General features: G+C 39.5%; 2 protein-coding genes across 4 annotated transcripts; one reads left to right on the forward strand and one right to left on the reverse strand.

Annotated features, from left to right (window-relative positions):
• Positions 1-2003: 2003 nt before the first annotated feature.
• On the reverse strand, positions 2004-10010 carry pmela (premelanosome protein a). 3 transcript variants are annotated; one of them, XM_030418680.1, is made up of 13 exons: positions 9862-10010; positions 8585-8680; positions 8328-8474; positions 7677-7811; positions 6648-6809; positions 6264-6548; positions 5857-6156; positions 5137-5280; positions 4886-5059; positions 4661-4763; positions 3888-4093; positions 3713-3803; positions 2004-2586 (listed from the first exon to the last, which is right to left on the reverse strand). In XM_030418680.1, the coding sequence occupies exons 1-13, from the start codon at positions 9917-9919 to the stop codon at positions 2433-2435; spliced, it is 2055 nt and encodes a 684-aa protein (XP_030274540.1). In that variant the 5' UTR covers positions 9920-10010; the 3' UTR covers positions 2004-2432. The 3 variants fall into 3 exon arrangements, with proteins under 3 accessions (XP_030274540.1, XP_030274538.1, XP_030274537.1); XM_030418678.1 differs by having other exon boundaries at positions 5137-5235; positions 5686-6156; XM_030418677.1 differs by having other exon boundaries at positions 5686-6156.
• A 5561-nt stretch (positions 10011-15571) lies between these two features.
• cdk2 (cyclin dependent kinase 2) lies at positions 15572-20318 on the forward strand. Its single transcript, XM_030421515.1, has 7 exons — positions 15572-16048; positions 17059-17136; positions 17235-17355; positions 17445-17615; positions 17907-18008; positions 18136-18339; positions 19314-20318. The coding sequence occupies exons 1-7, from the start codon at positions 15933-15935 to the stop codon at positions 19416-19418; spliced, it is 897 nt and encodes a 298-aa protein (XP_030277375.1). The 5' UTR covers positions 15572-15932; the 3' UTR covers positions 19419-20318.
• Positions 20319-22596: the final 2278 nt, after the last annotated feature.

The raw sequence follows: 22596 nt of genomic DNA on the forward strand, positions 1-22596 counted from the left end.
TTGACTGTGGTAGGTTTCTGCAGCATAGAGGACAGATGACGGAAACTGTATCCTTTTTAAGATCAGTTGCTGGGGAGTTGTGAGCTATAAAGAGTCTTTCAAATTAATCAGAGCCGTGAAGCTGCTCGGGTGGTGTCACGAGGCTCACTCATCTCCAGGTTCACCGCCTGCCTTATCTGGAGAAGAGAAGCCAATTTCTGGACCTTAGTTAGATTTCAGCCCGTATTGCTTTTTTGCTTTGACAAGTGGTGATGATGCTGTCACCTGTTAGAACTGTAGGCCTGGTAAGATCTGAGAGGTTTGTCAGGTCCAAGATAGAGAAAAAATGGAGGCCCTCCAGTGGCGCTGCAGGGTTTTATCTTGGCAGCACTTAGCACATGCGACAGAGAGACATGTTAACGGTCCAGGATGATTAATGGCTGTGTTAGGTGATTACTGTAATGGAGCACTGCAGTGTTACACAAGTCTATTGGAAGGATTTTAATTTGGAAAACTTATGTATGTAAGTAAAGAGAGAGGCGGACATTGCTTAGCACCGCGTACATTAGTAAAACCACACTGATACAAATTTGCATTAATGTCCTAAAAAGTTTTTTTGAGAAAGGTGCACAAAATGTACATATTTAATCTCCTATTTACTGCTGAGATTAGTGCAATAATACAATCCACTGAATTTTCAAAACGGCAAAGACAGACATTAAGACATAATGCAACAATTCTTTTTTGAACTTCAATCTGAATTAGAAATAAAAACCATTTTATCCAGAGCCATCTCTTCCTTTACGTCCCACCTTTATTTCCCCTGTGTAGGCCAGACCATAGTTTCTTCCATTAAAGATTTTGCTGCAGTGACGTCAGCCTTTTTTCCTGCACTGCAGTGTGTCATATGATGTACATGCAACAGCCACTCTTTGTCAGCTCAATGCATTAGGGTAGACTGCAGCGTCTTGATAAATCATTTTAATTGTGCAGAGAGCGGAACGTGATGGTAATATTTTTTCAGCACACTCAGCTGCAGTGTTGGTTTAACTGCACCACTTTGTGACCGTGTCTCCACCCCGTTCTACATGCCTGCGGAGAGCATGTTCATGATATGCCTGTATGTTATGGGATAATAAGGGAATATGTCTGTTGTTCGTAGTGGTATAGTGTAGTAGTCAACTTTATACTGTATGTAGGACAGAATGTTGTATTGGGATGTATTGCTGTTTATCTGAATGTTCTCTCTCTCAAATCATAGCTTAAGTACATTTCAAATCCTATTTCAGTAGTCTATTTATTTATTCTTTGCTTTGAAGGCCAGCAAGTAATTACAAGATGATTAGGTCCCTCTAAAAAATTCCAGTTAACTGAAGTAGATTAGCTCTAATGGGTGTTTAGTGGTAATGATTTAAGGTGTGACTAATTTAGTTACATAAGTTAGTTGTTTTTTTTGGCTACTATGGGGCAATGCACTGACATTACCTTAAACATATCGAAAATATCTCAGCATTCAGTTGAATATTTACACATTCTACAGATAGGAAGCAACATTGACATTCATTTGAAGCTGTATTTCTGGTCATATGATGAACGTAAATCCAGTATTCACTCTCCTTTAAACTAAGGTTTGGTCTCCACCACCTCCTGTCAGAAATATCTGGCTTTTTATATCTGTGTCGGCAAAAAACTATGGTAATGAGAGTGGTGAAAATGAGGCAAAACAGTGAATTTGCTGACAGTAAGACCCATGCAATTATCTGAACAAGAGTGGAGGGGAATTGCAGAGTCAGGTGATAATTCTTGGGGCCAAAATGAAGTAAAATACTGTATATACAAATAAAATGAATTTTGTTTTTATGTGAGCTGATTAAGTATTACCATATGATTTTAAAAATATATCAGTTCTTGATGATGATGAGAATGAAAATCTCCACTTCCATGCAGTCTTTAATTTTTCAGGGCATGAAATCAAATAAGCATCACATGCAAATGAAAAGGAGATAAACAGGGAAAAACAAAAGTGATGGTGATAAAGTTTCGTTTTATTCATTTTGGGGTAGCAAACAAAATAATCTTATGTGACATATGTGATTTACATTACATTGTAAAGAATTTGAATGAAAATGTGCTTACATTAATTTTCCAATTAGTTTAGTGTAAGAAGGCCACAAAAGAAAAAAAAAGAATAAGCATTAGTTCCAATTAATAAAAAATACTGTAGGTCAAAATAAATATCACTTTCCTCTACAAATGCTTTAACATTTTTACACTTGACTCCTTTCCATTTCTACAAATGTTGTTGTACATGGGGCTGGTACACTTAACTTGGTACACTTAGTTCTGTTCCCAAACATTTACTGGGAGTTACAATATTGCTACAGTTAAATTATTGTGTGTGTATAAAGGCATTATTATAGCGGGTGCTGTACATGTTGAGCTGATGATGATATTCACACAATCCTCCCCTGAAGCAATGGACGACTTTCTCCTGGTGACTGTCGGCTCAGCAAGTTCCACAACAACAAAGGCACTGATGTTACCGCTGAGCCACCTCCATTACTGTCGACACCGTCTTCTCTTAGTGGCTGGTACTGCTTGAAGCGCCTAATAAGAAACATGCAACAGGGGAGACAGGTGAGGACGATAGATTTACGTATGTTTTTTTATAAGGCATGAAATAAAAGCCAAAACATCTGTCAACAACCAACAAAAACATAAAGAGAAATACACAAAACTGTAAACAAGAGGGAAGATAGGGTCACTCTCAGTTACATAATATTTCTCTATGGTCCTAAAAGAGTGAGGTAATGTTATAGACACACACCTGCTCTCGTCATCAAGTGGGTTATGGATTACCGCTTTGAAGCCTTGTGTTTTGTGGCATTATAGCCATGTTGGTTTGTAGAGCCAGAAGTGATCATTGACAATGTGGTCTGTTGTTAAGTGCACACTACTTTAGCGCAGACTGAAATATGTCAACAATTGGATGGATTGTCACTAACTTTTGCACAGACATCCATGTTGCCCAGAGGGGGAATCCTACTGACTTTGATGATCTCCTGACATCTCCTCTGGGGCCACCATGAGGATTGTGGATTGTAGTTCGTTAACAATAGTTGGATTGTATTAAATTAACTTTGATACCCCCCTCCAAGTCCCCATTAAAATGTATTGTGTGTTGTACTTTTCGTTTGTAGCAACTATTCAAAAATGTTAGCATGCTAACAACCTATAATAATCCTCCTAAACATGGTAAATATTACCTGCTAAACATCAGCATGTGAACATTGTCATTGTCATAGCATCCTGATGTTAGTTCAAAGCACAGTTGAGCAGATGCTAATGATTGAGCAGGCTGTTTCCGCATTCGACAGGGATCATTCCTGGGACCCTAACTCTTTCTATATCTTTCTGATATTGTGCATGCTGGCTTACTGACACACCTACAGTGAATTTAGCCATCATCAATGTTATCACATGTGCTTTTCCTGCTTTTAGCCTATAGGTGAAACAATCTCATGTGAATAATGTCTAAAAGACCTGCATTAAAATGAGGTCAAAATATAATAGGAGGAATCTTTTACGAAACTAAACCATGATAAACATTTGCCATAATTACAATATTACTGGCAACTTTTATTTTATCTATTAGTTTTGTGCATCATTTTTTTTCTAATGTTTTAGTCATTTTGGTCCCAAATTAAACCAGAATAATATATTAGGAACTCACCTGTACATCAAACCAATACAACAGACAACACAGGCGAGGACCATAACACCCAGGACTGTGGCTGCGGTTCCAGCTGGGGTACCACCGGAGGCTGAAATTGTAGCACAATATAGAGATGAGATACTAGTCTATACATTGAATACTTTAGTGGTTATTAATTATTTTTTTCACCCACCTACTGTCACACTGACTCTAGCACTTGCCACAGCAAGACTGACATCATTGGTCAGTGAGACATTGATGCAAAACACTCCGGAGTCATTGAAGAACTGACGAAGGATCATTTGACAGTCTGGAGAAGGTGTGGCGACGGTACAGACGGTTTCCACGGGTGTGATACAGTCAGCATCAGAAATGACTGTGCAGACCTCACTGGGCAGACTGAAGGGAGGATAGGGAAGATCCAGAGACGGAGTTATAAAGAGAACAACCATAAGTGGATAAGTTCTTGTCATAAACCCAAGCCCAAATCAATACACTCCCAGTGTTGTGCTGAACAGTCAGCGAACCTCTTGACCCTGAGTCGGGTTTTTTTCTTTATGTCTTTACATGTGCACTAGGATGATAATGCTGAATAGATGAACTAGCACAAAGTTAAGACCCCTTTGGTGACACCAGAGATGGCAACTGCTGTACATCTTTTGAAGAGGTGAAATCAAAAAAGGGTTGCATCAGGTTTTGTATCTTTTTTTAGGTTGTTTTGTAGTCAGTAGTTTGATTATTGAAGAAGCCTTAACAATCAATAACCAATAGTTTTGACTTTTATACAGTTTTCTTCATCAGGCTGATAGTTATAGTGCAACCTCACAAAATTCAGACACAATACTGATTAGACTAAAGATTGAAGGAGGACAATTAACTTGAATTGTGTTTTCTAAACTGAGATAATTAGGATAAACTGTAGTAACTTCCAAATAGCTTGTGTTATTGATGATTGTTACTACTCACCTTCCCTGACAGCTAATGGTGACGTCCACGGCATTCTGATCCAACTCTGTAGCCATTGAAACAACGTTGGCCACCTGCACAATCTCTACACTTTCAATACCCTCTGCAAGATTTAAAGAGGCAGAAAGACAGATTTTAACAATACAAATCATACTGTTTCAGTTGAAGCATAAAATAACCGTTTAGGTTTTAATTGCTGGAATCAAAATAGCTTTATCGACTCACGAACAACATCCACAGAGGTGGCGAGGGAGCCGTAACGGTAAACCATGCAATCAGTCGTCAGCTCTGGTGCCTGTCTTTTGGCCACAATGAGGGGAACCTGTGCTGGATCTGTTTCCACCTCTGCTTGAACTTCACCTTCAGCTGGAACAACCTCCTCTTCACCTGCTGGTTGCTCTACAAAAAATAAGAGACATTTTCAAGAGCTATCTTAATTGTGTGTATGAATATTTCAGTTGACAATAAATACTCACCTGCAGGAGCTGCAACTTCATTCTCAGTTGCCTGAACTTCAGCCTCGGTATCAGCTGCGGCTGCCTCTTCAACAGTTGTGGTCTCAGTAGCAGCGGGGGCTACAACGTTTTCAGCAGGGGCTTCTGTTACAGCTTGGACTACCTCTGCAGCAGCATCAACAGCGGCGGCAACATTATCAGCTACAGCATTATCGGCAGCAGCAGTAGCTTCAACAGCTTCAACAGCATCAGCAGCCTCAGCAGCAGCAGTAGCTTCAACAACTTCAACAGCATCAGCAGCAGCCTCCGCAGCAGCAGTAGCTTCAACAGCTTCAACAGCATCAGCAGCCTCAGCAGCAGCAGTAGCTTCAACAGCTTCAACAGCATCAGCAGCCTCAGCAGCAACAGTAGCTTCAACAGCTTCAGCAGCATCAGCAGCCTCAGCAGCAGCCCCCGCAGCAGCAGTAGCTTCAACAGCATCAGCAGCAACATCAGCAGCCACAACATCAGCTTCTTCCTCTGCAGCTACTTCTGCTACAGGAGCAACAGTGGCGGTGTCAGTGACCTCACCTGCAGCTTCTTCTCCCTCTGCAACAGGGGCAACGGAAGCAGCAGCGTCAATCACGGGCACATTTTCTTCTGCTGCATCTGTAACCACTGTGGTCTCATCTGCAGCAGCTGCATCAGCATCTGCAGCATCTTCAGCCGCAGGTGCGACAGAAGCGGCAGCGGCCACCTCACCTGCTGCTGCATCTGCATCTTCTGCAGCAACATCTGCTTCTACAGCTGGGGCAGCAGTATCCTCCTCTGGAACAACAGCCGCATCGACTACTGCAGGTGCTACTGAAGCAACCTCAACTGCATCTGTGTCTGTATCAACAACTGCTTCTCCATCTTCTGTGTTTGTGGCTTCTTCAGCTGGAGTAGCATCAGAAGCAGGAACATCCAGAGCAATTGCGTCTCCTCCCTCAGCTGGTGCAGCTGCTGGGGTCGAGTCAATCACAACTACTGCTGGAGCAGCAGAGGCATCGATAGGAACAACTGAAAGAAAAGTTTAAAACAGCTCAGCTCGACTTAGTTTCGAAATCTTATAGGACAATATATATGTATAAAAGTAAAGACAAGACAATGATTAGTTCAAATCTCACCAGCAGTGGGGTTCCCACAGCCGTTGGGGATGCTAGCCATGACGACCACCTGAGGTTTGAAGGTCCCGATGGCGAGGTATGTGTGTGTGACAGAGAGGTCTCTGGAGATCAGAGTACCAGTGCTGTCACCAAAGTCCCAGCTGTAGCTGATGTCGGCGTTGTTAAGATACTGGCTGGGATCATGGAGCTTGACACTAAAAGCAATGGCTCGGTTCTGGATGAAGTTCTGGTCATCCTGGTTTACATCATTGACTTGGGCGAGGGATATGGTGAAGGGAACCTGGTCTGATGATGACGGAGCAAAAGATGAGGAGCGGTTAGGATGACAGCTGTTTTAGAAATGGAAATACTGTAGAATAATCTTCCTGAAATTTGATCGGTCACCTGTGATGGCGAAGACTGTGGAAGCGTAGCCAAGAGGGATGAACTTGTCTTTGCCACGGCAGTGATAGATGACCAGCTCCATGCTGTAGGAGCCCAGTGGGACGTTGTCTGTACCAATAGAGAGGGAGGAGGAGGGTCCGTCTGCCACCTGCCAGTAACGTCCTTCAATAGAGCACCATTGTGATTACTTAGAGTGGTTTAATCACAGCAACATTTAATTTTTTCACATATTTTGGATATGTGTGAGTCTGTGATAATCAACTCTGAGCCGGTTGGTTGCTTTTAACTAAATGGCCCTCTTAGCTGACTGAAGTCTCACTGAGAGGTGGGGACAGGAGACACATGAAGCAGCAGAAGAGTGAGAGAGTCAGGCATCAGCAGCGGTTTAAGTGGCGTGTCAAGCCCGGATGTTTTCAAATCTTACTCTGTGAATTGTTGATTTATTTCAGCCAAACCAGAGATGATTATGGAAAGACAATCCAAGACTGTTTGGATTTTTATTTAGATTTTGAGCAAAGTGTGTTTCACCATGAGTTTACAAGGCATTTAAACTTGTCTTAGTTTGTTAAAAGAGAGACACTTGAATTTATACGATATACACTTTTATTTCTCTGTTTAATGAGGAAAATAGATCTCCTTTCATGGCATTTTGTGAGCTTGTTTTGTTTTTCTTATCAGACTAAGTTGTTAATATACTGCTATTACACGCCTCAGATGAAACTACTGGGGCCTATCAGACTATCACCTCTTGCGGTACAAAGTGGGATTACAAGACGGGATGGGCCGCAGCTAGCTGGTTGGCACGCGGAAATTCCCCCTTAAAATCCAACATGTGTTTTCTGTTACAGTGTCTTTAGATGTGAATGGTGAATGTTTAACTTAAATGTCCCTGGCTCGAGGACAAAACTCCCCTTTATTCTTTTACGACCCATTCATTGATCCCTTTTGTGATCACTGGGCGTTTTCTGTAACAATTACAGAGCACTGAAGCACAACGCTACTACACACTGATTATTATTAAATCTTTACCCCATGTCTTCCACACAAACACATAGTGGGACTTCTTGCTCTGGTTCCTGGTGAATGGTGTGCCGTCAGGGAAGACTCCGGTCCGCTCAGTGCCCTGGTCGGGATACACAGCCTGACCTTCCTGGTACTGCCGACCTAGAAAAGAGATCATACATCAATAGCTATGATAGATATGTGATCAATTAAACTGTAGCAGTCCCATTACTTGGTAGTTGCTATCTTTTAATTTTGGCACAATGTCAAAATCCCTCTGGATAGATGAGAGTAGATTGAGATCATGAGGCATTATCACCAAAGAGGCATTTGTGAGAATTTGGGATTCCCAATAAATATTTGTATTACATTTTTATGGATTTGAAACTGGTTCTCCGCCAGTACCACCACAAAAATGTCACTCTGTATATCAATATGAGGCAACACAGTGGAAAGAAATTGAGAATAATTTGAACTTTGTCCTAACATAATGAAACTAGAAGGAGTTCATTAATTATAATAAATTGTCAATGTGCTTATCTGGTAACTAACAGCAGCAACATATGTTCAGCTGTTTGTTGATGCTTTTGAAAGTTAAATAGAGACACAAAGAACCATTGCACATGAACTTTTAGTGCCCCCACAGTGTTTTTTCTACTACTCGAAAGTTCATCTTACCGTTGACGGTGCAGTTTTGGGACCAGACCACCTGCCCATCAGAGAGCACTGTCTGGTTTGGTGGGAAATTCAGATTGATGGAGAAGGTTGCTCTCGCTCCGGTCAGGGTGGGTCCATCATTTTTCAGATCAAAACTTACTTCACCACCTGAAATGACGATGACACACAATTCGACATCATTAGAACTATTGGTAGGAAACATCTTATAACTTTTCTGTTTTGGGCTTTTTTTTGGAAATAGAGGAAACGAGCCTCACCAGACCAACAGTTCCTGAATCTGGAGTCTCCATCTTTCCACACCGGATACATCCGTGAGTTCCACGAGCGGTAACGTGTGAACTGACTTCTTGGCTCTGAAAGAAATATCACAGACTCTTCAGGAAAAGAAGCCAAATCATGAAACTGATGTTATTCTCATCAACAACCAACAAAATCCACCAGTTTCCAGTGAAACAGCTGGAAAGATAAATTTTTGTGGGTTAGGGTTAGCCTTGACTACATATTTCAGGAGAGCTAAACTTATGTAGGCTTTTTAAGAGAGGCACAACTTGAAAGTCCTGAAAATCAAGCACATAATGTTAGAAATGCTTATGTAAATGAGAGCAGGTTTATATTTGTTGTGTCGGGGAGGGGTGAGGAGTGTCGGGGTTCTTGGCGGTGGGAGTCACACGACCTGCAATCCCCCTCAATCCCTTTCATGTGACTATCAGCTGAGCGGCAGCATCAGTAATCCCAGTGAGAGGAATGAGGGATGCCAGCTAACTGACTCACTGGGTTTTCTCTTAGCTTGTGATAAGTGTGTGTGAAAATGTTATTGCATTTAATCTGCTCACACTAACGTGACAGATTATTTTCAAATTCCCAAGTATGAAAAGAAAAGTTTGGGGGTTACAGCCTTCTGAAATTAAGCACACAACCCTGGAAACATTTAAGTTCTTAGTTGTAGATGCAAATTAGCATAAGAATCGGAGTCACAGCGTGAAATATAGGCGTGTAAAAGTTTGTGTAAAAGTAAGTGTGGAGTGTGTCCACATTAAATAAGCGTAAAATCACACATCAGTCTATTTGCTGTTCAATTTGTAGTCCAAACAAAGATTCAGACATAAGCCCTTAATTGGTGGGAACACAGAAAAGTGTTGATCTACATTAGTCATAGAAATTAAAATTAATCACTTTCCCTGCTGCTGAATTGTGTTGCTACAAAGGCCTTACACCACACACAATAAAAACTAATTGAACTAATAAATAATACTCATGCTCAACTTTCAAAAATGTTTTTTCTTAAACAAACAATTGTGCAATTGAGTTTGAATAATTTCACTTCAATAATTTGCAGTATCTCTGGCTTTAGATCTTTTGTTGTTAATTGATTGCAGACCTGTGATAACAAAAAATAAAATAAAAAACAAACTTGGCACTACCAAGGAAGTAAAACATATAGCTATTTTTGCTGTGTTACTCCACTGATCTGATTTTCTTGCTGGAAAAAAAATAAAACCACCTGGGGACTAAATTGTATTGTTGATGTACTCACTTATCGCAGTGACAGATGTCAAAGCCAAAACCAGCAGCACCAGTGACAGAGTGGCCATCCTGTGTTTGTTTGTGTGTTTCCTCTCTCTGAGCCCCGATCCTCACCCAGCAGTCCCGAACCCCAACACAACTTCCAGAAAGACTTCAGAAATGTCTCCTCACTCTCTTTAAGAGGGCCTCGGACATGAATTACCATAAAGTTTCTTCTCACCTCTGACATCACTGGGAGTCTGGAAACTGGCACCACCCCCTCTGGAACTGTAAGAACAGACATGAGTACTGTTTGTTCACTATTGTTACATTTTACATAAACTGTGACTGTTAACTAGCAGCTTTTTACCTTGTTATCATAATTGTATTATATTTTATATTCTCATCTGAGCTCACAATGATTTTGCTATGTTTGAAGAACAACATTCAGGTCTAAATATTTACCTTTTATCAGAAATGCAGTATCTCCCATAAAGAGCTTGGGAATTCGTACGGTAATTTAATGCTGAAGCTTCTAGAGATGTTTTTAATGCATGTTAATAATTCAAATAAACACAAACACAGACATCCCTCAAGTAGGACAATGTTCTCTAAGTGCATCGTTGTAAAATCAATGAAAGCTTTCTGAACAGTGTAAAATGAAAAGGTTGTACGTGACTCCTGCTTTAGAGCAGTGAGAACTGTGAGCAAAGCTCAAGTCATGACTGCATTTTGACGTATGACCTTAGAGCTATGTGTGCATGGGCGTCACAAGATGCGTGTGTGGATGGAAAATCAATAGCATCCTTTTGTTTCCTTGGCCATTCCCCCTGCATCCTGCTGTACACCTCAGGCTGCGGCAGCTCTAAGAATCTGTGCTTGCAGCAATGCAGACACACCCGTGGTCAGTTTATGAGGCACTTCCTCCTTCGTGATCCAAAGTTTCATTTAGATAAAGACAGGAAGGCATTCAGAGGAGGGAGCTGATACTGGAAGTGAATATAAAACTCAGATTTCTTTCCAATTAGTGTATAATAAGTATTGTATATAGTGTATAGTAGTGTATGTAATAAGCGTCCCATTATTGACTGTGAAGCTGTGTTTCTTAAATGTATTTATTTATACTTACTGTCCCTAAAAGTCTGTACTGAAGTAGTAAAAAAGGTGTTTCAGTATTCTGCTTTCTTTGGAATGAGTAACAAAATAGTTTGAGCTGGTCTCACTGGATGACTTAAAACTGACTCTATGTGACTTGGAACAACATCTGGTTGTAGATGTTTTGAATGTTGATGAATGCTCTTGAATTTTTATGCCTCAGTAATTTGTTCCTTGTCTTCACTTTAAAGGAACAGTTCACCCCAAAATCAAAAAGACGTATTTTTTACGCTGCTCATTTAAAAATCATTTAAAAATCCTTTACATATCATTATGTAAAGGGAACATAAATAAGCCTTTAACTGTATACTATTTATCCATCTTGATTATTTTGGTGCAAGTTGCCCAGTTTGGGAGATATATTGGTTGTAGAGACGTCTCCCTTCTTTTGAATATAATAGACCAAAATAGCACTCTGAAGAACACATTTGAAATACTCAACAGCAATGTCTCCTTACAGAAATCATAACCCAGCGGCTCAAGATAATCCACAGAACTTGTTGAGAGCCGTCTCACGTAGGATCTATTTATTTTTGTTGAACCACACCATATCACTGTGTAAGGAAACATGAGAGCACAGCATGTAAACATTAATGGCGACCCCTTAGTTGTATTGTTGGCTAGCTTAGTTTGTGCAGTTAGCACACATCTGAGTCATGAGGCCAGCAAGTCATGATTTCTTTTGTTTTTTTAAGCACCACAAGCCAAGTGCTATCTAGTTCCACTGTAGTCCAGAGAAGGTGTTGCACCCAAACCATCTAGATCAATAAAAGGCACTACTGGTAATAAGAAAAATGTGTTTTTGATTTTGGGTTGAACTGTGCTGCTGTCCGGGACTCTCTTGAAAAGAGATTTTTAATCTCAATGAGACTTCACTGCTGTTTAAATAAAGATCAGATTCATTTTCTAAATAAAACTTTACATGCGTTTTCACAGCTGTTGCTTTACGCTCACTTTCACACTGTGTTTTCTCAGCAAATGTGAGTCACATGTAGTCTAATTAAGCATTTAGCATCTTCAAGTAACACAGACCAAATGACTTCTGTAAATCCTGGAACATGATATCATTGATTCTTCTCAATGAATAATTTATGTTATTTGGATTCCCTGAGCTCATGTTCTAGAAAAGTAGAAGTGGAAGGCAGCGTTTAAATATATTACAGTAGCAACCTCTGTCATAAAGCCAAGTTTTGTTTGTTGCATATCTTTCAAAAATGTATATACTTATATGATAAGTATATAAGATATGATAATAATAATATAATAAACTTTTCTTTTAGGGCAAAATATAGGGTTACAAAAGGCAATACAAATAAAACAAAGTGGATTGGTTCATTACAGCTTTTTATATTTACTCACATTAATTTCTGTCTTTGTTAACCAACTTTTGTGCTTGACTTTCTTCCCTTTCCTTTGGGCTTATTTTCTCATTTCTGTAAAATATATGTGAAACGGCATTAACTGAATAACTTTAAATAACATGTATAAATGAAGTTTGACAGAGAACACATTAAGTGATTAAACATCTAGACTGTAAAGACCTAGTCATTATGGGCTGTGTTACCACGGTGATTGGTGGTTTTCCAAGTGGTGTTGTCTCATGCCCGTGAGGCTGCTCAGGCTGCACTGCATGTGACCCCTCATGTGCTAACAGCAGAGTTCAGGAGGAAATAAATCCTTCCCACAGAGCACCTGACTTAACATACCACAAATAGTCGATCATTAGTTTCTCCTCATTAGTCTGCAATGTGCTCTATCTTAATAACACGGTTCCTGAAGTTTAGAGAATCTCTGGAATTAACAAAGAATTAAGGGAGTTGTATTTAGACAGGGCAGTCACTGGAAACGGTCAAACATCTGTGAATTTTACAGCTGCTCGCTTTCCAGGAATATTCCCGGATTTATATAATGTGTCGCACAGAAGTCTTGTATTAGCAGTTTATTTGTAGTTTTCTTCACAGCAAGCCTAAAAAAATGTATTTGAAATGATAAATTCCACTGAATTAAATCAGAGAGAGGAATACCTAAAGGTAGTGTGTATGAGAGGGCAGAATTAAGCACACATAAAAACATAAAAACAGACACTAAGAAAGAGCCAGCTCCCTGCGGTCACACACACTAATACGCTTTTAGTTTTCAAACACTAACTCACAGAAAACATGGACTGTGTTTTACCATTGGCCCAAAGGTAGATCAATAAGGCCATCCGGTGAGTGAAATGCCAGTACAAAATCAGACCAGACAGTCAAATCAGTTCATGGGTACAGAGGGAATAAAAGTCACTCAGTGCATTCACACAGCTACATGAACAAACTTAACTCCCTTTTCACCAGTGACACTAAGTTCTTTAGATTGTTGGTCATTTGATCTCATCATTACCAAGAGCACCAGCACTCACAAGTCAGAGAAAAGATTTACCTAAATAGAAGGGGAAAAAGCATCTGATTACATTTCTGGTGTTAAAGTCCTCTTAAAGGGTATCATTTTTGTCATTTTTGTCCTCAAAGGATAAGCAGTAATATAACTCATAACGATGGTAATGACGATGATAATGACATGGGTCGTTTATGAGTGCTCGATTTACTTGGATAAGATGGTTACTAGATAACATCATTGTTCCCAATTTGAGGCTGACTTGGGACCTTTGTTGCATGTGGCACAGGGGGTTAAGGGGCCCAGCAGCTCCAGGGTCCCCCAACTGGATAATCCGGCCATACTGCTGGAGCCACACAAAGCCATCACAAGAGGGGACACATATGATCAGTGGGAAGGGCAGCTAAAGATGAAAGGATCAGTTTAACTTGTCAAACACAAGTGGGTCTAATAACATTGTTACTGAAAACAACACAATGTGCTTTTACTGCTATGACAAGGCAAAATGTCTGCGAATGTAGTTTATGCAAAAAATATAGAAACAAGTGCCATAATAGATTAGAAACCCTTGTTGTCAACTAGTGAGGGTTGTCAACTACTGCCACTAGAGGGAGCAGCTGTGTTTCTCCTTTCATCCTGCTTGGTACAATGTGAAATATGAGGCCATTAACTACATTGACAGCTACTAACATACCATATCCTATGATTTCGGAACAAAAAGCATTCAAACATGAGTAAAACTGCCAGCCTTTATAAACATTGAGGTATTTCAAAGGTTGCGTTTACCTTTGGAAAACATTTTGACAGGATAAAAGATGACATTTACAAGGCATTGTTTTATGGAATCATTTATTTTTGTACAAATCCAAAGGCTGTTAAAAATGTAAAGACATGCATTTTGTTTCACATGTTTGATAAATAGCATGTAAATGACCTCTAACCTTCAATGGTGGAAGAAGGACTCAGATCTTCTGCTTAAAACCATAGGAAGTTTCTTTTTAGAAAAAGTCCTGCATTCAAACTTTTACTCAAGTAAAATGATGGCATTAGCATCAAAATGTACCTTAAGTGCCAACAGTATAGCCTAAGTGCTATTGTGCAGTGTGGTCCATTTCAGATTAATGTATAGGCTATTATATTACTGAATTATAATTATTAAAATTTAATAAGTGCATTAATGTACACACCACTCTAATGCTGCATCTGGTAAAGAAGCCCTGGGGATCAATTATGTTGTATCTTTCCCTAATAAGGCATTTGTTGATTATAGTTTGTATCATAAATCTGAATTGGCAAAGTAACCGGCAACTAAAGGGCCTCTAAAATATGTTTAAGTAGAGCAGACATCTTGAGTAAATGTGCTTAGTTACTTTTCTACAAATGGAATTAATTTTCTTGATAAAGGTGCTCAAACAATTTCACATCTATTCCAAAAAATGATTTACACCCTACCTAGTCTAGTAGAAACAACATTTCAAATATTTTTGACAAATCAACAGCATCCAAATTGAGAAAGAAGTTCTTCAAACACAGTTCCACCTGAAACAAACTAATTTCACTACACAGTAAGGAAGGATTTCTATTCCTCCAGTGATTTTTTTAAGATTAAGATTTGGCTTTGAAAGCAATGAATGTGTCTTTTTTAAAGTGAATTTTTAAAAAATGTTTTATTATTGTGTATGTGTTAGTGTTTCTGTTCACCCTGGGAATGTATTAATTGTTGCCTTACAGTTTGTAAATTTGAATTAAATAAATATAACTTTTTTTATAACCAATGTTGATAACCTAAAATGAACGTGCACTTTACAGAATGCACTTTTTGTTTGTATAAGAAGTTCGTAATTTTGCTCTTTTACTCAATAAAAACTAAAACCTACATAAAAATGTATCTTATGTCATGCTACCGCTTCCGTCTCCGACGTCGAGTTACGTAAAACGTCACTGTCATCTCGCTATGTGACCCGAGAGGTTGGTTTGTTGTATTGTGTTTGTCATCCCGACAGCAGACCATCGTCTTTGGGCTCGAACCCACTGGCATTAAAAGTAGCCATTCAAGCTGAAGCATTTTTTAAATAACACTTTACTGAATTGTCGTCACCAATGTCAAAAACAACATTTCTCGATGAGAACGCTTTTGCGGAGCTAATACAAAAAACAGCGAAACACCGCCCGGCTACAACAGTCGGTGTATCTTGAACAAAACAAACGAACGCTCCCAGGCTAACGCGGGAAACGCTGCTGTGTCGGTTCAGTGTTTTCCACAGAGGAGCAGGCGCCACGCTAATCCACAAATCAACGGATAGTATCAGTACCAAGGCTAACAAATGACCTGAGCCCAGAGGCGGTAGCTGTTTCGACCTGAGAAAGCTCATCCTCGGCAGGACCGCGGCCCTACGGCTGTGCCCGGACGGGTTGAACCAGCCCGGAGGAGCAGTTAATTATATGTCGGTGTGCACGCTGCTCGTCAACGTCTGTCTGCCACCGAACAGTCGTTAGCTCACACACAAAGAGCCGAGTCTTGCTAACTAGCTAAACAATCAGCAAACCTCCTGTTCCTACTTTCTCCAAATAACAATGGATACGTTTCAGAAGGTGGAAAAGATTGGCGAAGGGACGTATGGAGTGGTTTACAAAGCCAAGAACAAGGTCACCGGAGAAACTGTTGCTCTCAAGAAAATCAGGCTGGAGACGTAAGTTAACATATGATTGTTGTCGGGTAACATCTGGGCACAATGAGCAGCCAAGACGAAGATGCTGGAGCTAATTGTTGCTTCTGTGTAGCTTCTAAATGTCATTAAACAGTTCTGGCCTGCTTATGACTTCATCAGGGTGTGACAGCTAGACGATATGTCCAAGCATCTAGTTTGTAGCGTCTCCTCCCCTCACTCCTGTTGACCCACAAAAATCTGATTACACAGTAAGTTCAGTGTTTTTAAAAGTACCCAGAGCTCATACTTCTGAAAGTGCAGGCATCTTGCTGAATTATTACTTTAGTAAAATTGAAAGTCACCCTACTATCTATCTATCTATCTATCTATCTGACATTAAATGTTTATAAGTATTAGAAGTAACTGAATGGCAGTAACTGACCTCAAATATCAAGAGTACAAGAAAAAGTGTATCATATTAACATCTAAGTGTACGCTGTGTAGGCTATAGGGCTATCACAACACCAGGTTTACACAACACGAGTATTGTGGCCAGCCAAATCCTTAACAACGACATTATCCTGATATTTAAAGAGATCTGGGGGGAAATGCTAATAACCACATCTATCATTAATTTTGTTTACTGTGTAGTTTGTTTATTTTTTTGCAAATAAATTGCCTTAAAAAAATAGTGTAGGGAGGTGGAAAGTGTCTGTAACCATTACTGTTAAAAAAAGAAAAAAGAAATTGATAACTCTCAGTCTATTGTCCGATCACAGAAAGTAAAAACATTACTGTGCTGATCTTTTGTAAGCTGATATAATTGCTGGTGGATTTTTGTCATGTGTCTCTCACGCTATGTTTGTTGTGAATGCTTTCAGCTTTTGCCCTATGAAGATAAACAAAAGATACTTAAAATGAAATAAACACGCAGTGAAACCAGCAAATCATATGAAATCATTAACCAACCTCAAGGAAATAACACAAAGGCTGATACACACGGGATGATTATAAAATGGATCGGAGTTAATTACAGTGTGTTTCATACACAGGGAAACTGAGGGTGTACCAAGCACTGCCATCAGAGAGATTTCACTTCTCAAAGAACTCAGCCACCCAAACATTGTCAAGTAAGTGCCATGTTAAAACTCTGAGCTAAATTCTGCTTGCTGCTTTCTTGTGTTACTTGTTTCTGTCAGTTTTTGACATGCCCGTTGATATGTTTCAGATTGCGGGATGTCATCCACACAGAGAACAAGCTCTACCTTGTTTTTGAGTTCCTTCATCAGGATCTAAAAAAGTTCATGGACTCCTCCTCAGTCACTGGTATCCCACTGCCGCTGGTTAAGGTAAAACTCACATAAATTTGCAAAACATGGATGCCTTGATGTTTAAGAACTCAGAAATAAATCTGGATACATGTTTTTTGTTTTTGTAGAGTTATCTTTTCCAGCTGCTGCAGGGCCTGGCCTTCTGCCATTCTCACAGGGTTCTTCATCGAGACCTGAAGCCCCAAAACCTCCTCATCAATGCCCAGGGGGAGATCAAGCTCGCTGACTTTGGCCTGGCAAGAGCCTTTGGGGTGCCCGTTCGCACATACACGCATGAGGTAACGTGTACAGCCACCTTCTTCATCCCTGTCAACAAGCCTCTTAAAAAAAAATATGGAGTGATGTAATTTAATGTGGTGCGCAATAACAAAATACACTGCATCATGATTCCTCAAAGTGAATTAAATGCTGCAGTATTGTCAACACCAGCTACTGTTTGTATTTCTCACGCTATATGTCACCTAACAAAGCTCTTTCTGAAGGGTTTTGTAAAAACTTCTTTTGGTACATTTTTTACCTTCATATTTGTGTTTTCCCACTCACAATGTTGCCTCTGCAATGTTTCTTAGGTGGTAACACTTTGGTACAGAGCACCAGAAATTCTCCTGGGCTGTAAATACTACTCCACAGCTGTCGACATCTGGAGTCTGGGGTGCATCTTTGCTGAAATGGTAATGTACTCAGTTTAATCTTTAAGAGTAATCTTCAGTGTGATTGAACGAGGCCTGCTTGTGATGCACAGTGGATCAAACACAGCATCTAACCAGCAGACTTGCCTCACCATCCACTCATGCACAGATCACAAGGAGGGCCTTGTTCCCCGGCGACTCTGAAATCGATCAGTTGTTCCGAATCTTCCGCACCTTGGGCACACCTGATGAAACTGTCTGGCCAGGAGTCACATCAATGCCAGACTACAAACCATCCTTCCCCAAGTGGGCTCGGCAGGACTTATCCAAAGTGGTTCCGCTCCTGGATGAGGATGGAAGAGAACTGCTTGGGGTAAGAACATTTATCTGTCTTTTATTTATCATTTCATTTAGCATTCATTTAATGTCTCATAAGTTTAACTGTTTGTTTGTCAGTCTGCAAGATGAAATGGATTTCTCTATGTTTTCATGAAACACTTAATTTGAAATTAAATAAATCAGACACACACATCCCATGATTGTCTGCCTCTCTTCTGTTTTGAGGAGGTCCAGATTATAAATGTAAAAACTTTGCAGCCCAGACAGTAGTATGTAATAAAGGTGCTTTATTGGGATGTTCACTATTAGTCAATTAGATGATTAAATGTTGACTCTAAACTGTCAATGTACACGTAAACTAAATGTACACATTTAGATCATATATTGTCATAATTTGCACTGAAATGTCACATCTTAAGAGTCAAGGGTTGATGAATTGATGAATAAAACATCCATCATATTATGTTGAAATTGCAGTTTGCTTTAACATTGAAGATGTAATAAACAAATTATGTAATATCTCTTTAACCTTATAGATTAACATGTACACAATATTTTGTGTGTTTCCTTACTTTTACACTATTCGATGAGTCAAATTTTAAACTTCTGTTTTAAGAGTCAGGCATGTTAGTTATTAGGAATGACTAAAACTACTGTTTTACTTTAGCTTTTAATGTGGTACTTTTCCCACTGAGGCTATGAGGCAGAATTGCAGACAAATAACCTGCAAATAGAATTAGTTTCAAGCTAAAATGCTGCATGTTAAGTGTGGGGATTTTACGCTTTTTTCATTGTATATGATTTATTACCTGATTATATTTAAGTTTTGGACTTGTTCAATTAAAAAAGCAATCTTCAATATTTTTTTAGATTTTATAGACTAAATGATCATTTACATGAAAAACCAAAAGGCAGGTTAGTCATGAACAAAAAATAATCCTTGGTTTTAGACCTACTCAAAATAAATTGTTTGACTGTATCTCTGCGTTTCTTTTGTTGTCCTCGCAGGAAATGCTGAATTATGACCCAAACAAAAGGTTATCTGCCAAAAACGCCCTTGTGCATCGATTCTTTCGCGATGTCACCATGCCTATACCTCATCTGAGACTGTGAGTGGAGAAAAATATCAGGCTTTTTTTAATGTCAGCATTGTCAAAGCAATAAGGACCTCCTTGCCTCGCTCCATGTCCACCATCGGAATGGACAGAAAAAGTGGACCCTACAGGATATGTTGGATCTTTTAGGGGATATTTGTTAATACCTAAAACCAGCTTTCTAGACAATAGATGTCCCGAGATACTTGCTGTTATTTCAGCCATGGTGTTATAATAGTTATGAATGTTTAACTGTAATTTTCCACAACATTATTTTGCATATTTATGTACAGCTGCCAATTTTGATGTAAATGTTATTTGTGATTGGGATGGTCGTCTGACTCATTGCAGGTCAGATAGACACGTTGAAGTTATCTGCCCTTGAATTTCCCAATTTAAATATGATTGCAGCTTTAGGATGTCCAAATTCAGATAGTATAGTAGTTGGAATTAAATATAATTGAAGAAGTTTTTGGGATAGTGCAAATAACAAGATAAAAGAAGGAGTGGTGGCTCTCAGCACAAGTTGTCACACAACAAGCATCATCTGCTGATGTAAAACAGGGCATACTGAAAGAACAGGAAATTGCAATTGTGTTCTTTTAGGTTAATTTTCTTACAGTGAAATTCAAAATTTGGGTCTAGTTTATCTTGAAGTGATTTTAAAGCGGCACTTTTTGGTTGTTGAACAAGCAGAACTGTTAGTTTGTCATTTAGGTTTGCTGGCAGGATTACTCACCAAACTGAGTCTCTCAGCTTTGTACATATACTTCTACAAATGGTCCCTGTTGTAATTCAATTTTACAGAATGTGCTGTTTCATCTTTCTTACTCTTGATTTTATTCAAAGTTATTGAACCGTTTTTATGGATATTGTTTATTTAGAGTTTGAAAAAATAAACTTGTTTAAATAATTGTTACTGTTTGTTCATGTGAATATTATTGTGGTCTTAAGTTTGGCTTAGTTTTTAAATGAGTTCTTGAACATTTGCAATTGTTGTTATATTTTTTGTCCATGTCGCTGTCACTTTTGTGACTTTGGAACAAAAAAACATGGCAGCTAAGGCATAATTGACTGTTTTGTTTATAGCCAGCCTCAGCAATCAGCACATTGCTGGTTACTACTACTGCTTTGATAAACATGGAATAAAAGTAAATAAGATCCACAACTTAAGACATTTAAAGTATTAATTTTAAAAAAGCATATTGTGCGGATATGTCTTGAAGTCTTTCCAGGCAACATCCATTTCTCACAGAACTTGAGTCACTGTGAGAGTGCATACACTCAAACAAAAGCATTCATTTTAACATGTGAAAATGTTGCAGCAGCCATCAGTTAACAGTATTTAATCAATTATAATTCATTTATTTTTTGCCCATGCTGAAATTATAGAAATACCCGTGATTGTTGGTTGTAACAACAGTTCTGTTTTGAACAGTGTTGTATAAAGTACCCCAAACTCCTGCCTGGGTAAAAGTAAAGATATCAAGTTAAACTATAACTTTGGTGAAAAAAAATGAAAATCGTCCATGATGTGAATAGTACTTGAGGAAATGGATGGATAAACAGAGACCAACAGCACACCACATACCCACACATCCATAAATAAAGAAAATAAGACTCGGAGCTAACGACTAAACGAGATATAGGTTGGAATTTTAATTTACATTCAGGAGTCACGAGGGCACGGTGACTGCTCCCCTGCCACGAGACCGACACATCGAACCCGAGTCAGTGTGGGCGCGAACACACTGAACCGGAGGCTCCGTTCGGCTCGACTCGGCCCTGCTCGGGTATGGCAAGCTACAATTAGGAAGCTGAAAAGTGAGGTGGCGCTGTGATGGCTTACAAAGTGAGATTCCCAGTACAAAGATCAATACACAGATGTTAACTAAGAGAGAGACAGTGATGTTGATCATCAGACATGAATACACTGAATGAGATTAAGACAGTTAAGTCGACCAATAGAAATTAACACACTGAAGGCACTTAGAGGAACGAATACAGTGACGTAGGAGGAATGAATATAGTGACGTCAAGTGAAATGAATATTGTGTAGTCGACTAAAAGGGATAACTACAGTGACGTCAACTCAGAGGAAAGCACTGAAGGTGAAGCAGTGTGAGAGCACGCACCAACAAACATTTGGTTTTGTTTAGGACATATTGGTTACATGTAGGACAGACAGGGTGACGGCAACTTCTCCACGTACTCGTTCAGCATTATTTCCCCATATAAGATGCTAAAAACACAAGCTGCTACCACACTGCTGTAGTTTGTTGCTGTAAGGGTGCTTCAGTGGGTTGAAGTGTGGGACATTTCTCTTTTCCTTTGAGAAGTAAAAGATGTGTTCAGTTGTCAGACTGGTTACACTTTCACACAGAGGTCGACTTGGCTTCTGTTTCCTCGTAGTGATCCAGTGTTTTGTTAACTGCTAATTGATATTTTACGCGACTAAACTTGATCAGGAAATCAGTGTAGCCGTTTGACAGATACACAAAGACCAGCACTGTAACATATAAAACTCGTATACACGACGTATTGTCTTCGGAGGGTGGCAATGGCTGAGTGGATAATTCAAGTGCAAATCGAAACGAACTATATGCGCTTGCGCATTGGTCTCGACCTTCGGAGGTTTGTGGTTCGATTCCAGCTGGAGACAGCTTGGTTTCGGACTAGGGCTTACCTCGGCTGGCGTTGAGTACACACTCAGCCATGGCTTGATTGATCGAAAGATGGCTCAAATCATGGCCCGATGGGTTATATCATCTTGCCAATTGGCACCATAGCTTTCTTCTTGATTGGACAAAAAGAGTTTTCCAGTCTTTTATTTGTGTCAATGCAGATGCTTTAAGTGACTTAAACGTAAGCCTACTGTCACTGGACACTCGTCAGAAGAAGGTACCAATGACAGATGATATTGCAAGTGGCATCATAACAAGATAACAACAGGAAGTCAATTCAGTGGATCAGTGATAGCACCTTAAGAGCCTGACACTTATCTCACGTTCAGCACTCACTGTCTGTAGGTCAGGCTCAAAGTTTTCCCTGTGCTCAAATACCTCAGCGTGTTTCACATTAAACACAACACTAATAACATGTACAGAGTGATATGAGGAATGTGTGAACTTTTTTTTCTCACCTCATCTTGAATACCATCATCTATGACACCTGTAAACATGTTGCGCTGACTACAG

Source organism: Sparus aurata, chromosome 6, assembly GCF_900880675.1.
Source record: "Sparus aurata chromosome 6, fSpaAur1.1, whole genome shotgun sequence".
NCBI classification, from domain to species: domain Eukaryota; kingdom Metazoa; phylum Chordata; class Actinopteri; order Spariformes; family Sparidae; genus Sparus; species Sparus aurata.

Bases quoted from the DNA above. Each gene is read 5' to 3' on its own strand.
- cdk2 (XM_030421515.1), top strand. From the start codon at position 15,933: ATGGATACGTTTCAGAAGGTGGAAAAGATTGGCGAAGGGACGTATGGA. The intron at 16,049-17,058 runs GTAAGTTAACAT...TTTCATACACAG, and splicing joins AAGAAAATCAGGCTGGAGAC to GGAAACTGAGGGTGTACCAA. The intron at 17,356-17,444 runs GTAAAACTCACA...TTGTTTTTGTAG, and splicing joins TCCCACTGCCGCTGGTTAAG to AGTTATCTTTTCCAGCTGCT.
- pmela (XM_030418677.1), bottom strand. From the start codon at position 9,919: ATGGCCACTCTGTCACTGGTGCTGCTGGTTTTGGCTTTGACATCTGTC. The intron at 6,810-7,676 runs GTAAAGATTTAA...GCTCTATTGAAG, and splicing joins GTTTGTGTGGAAGACATGGG to GACGTTACTGGCAGGTGGCA. The intron at 5,281-5,685 runs GTGAGGTCACTG...ATGCTGCTGCAG, and splicing joins AGAGGGAGAAGAAGCTGCAG to AGGTAGTCCAAGCTGTAACA.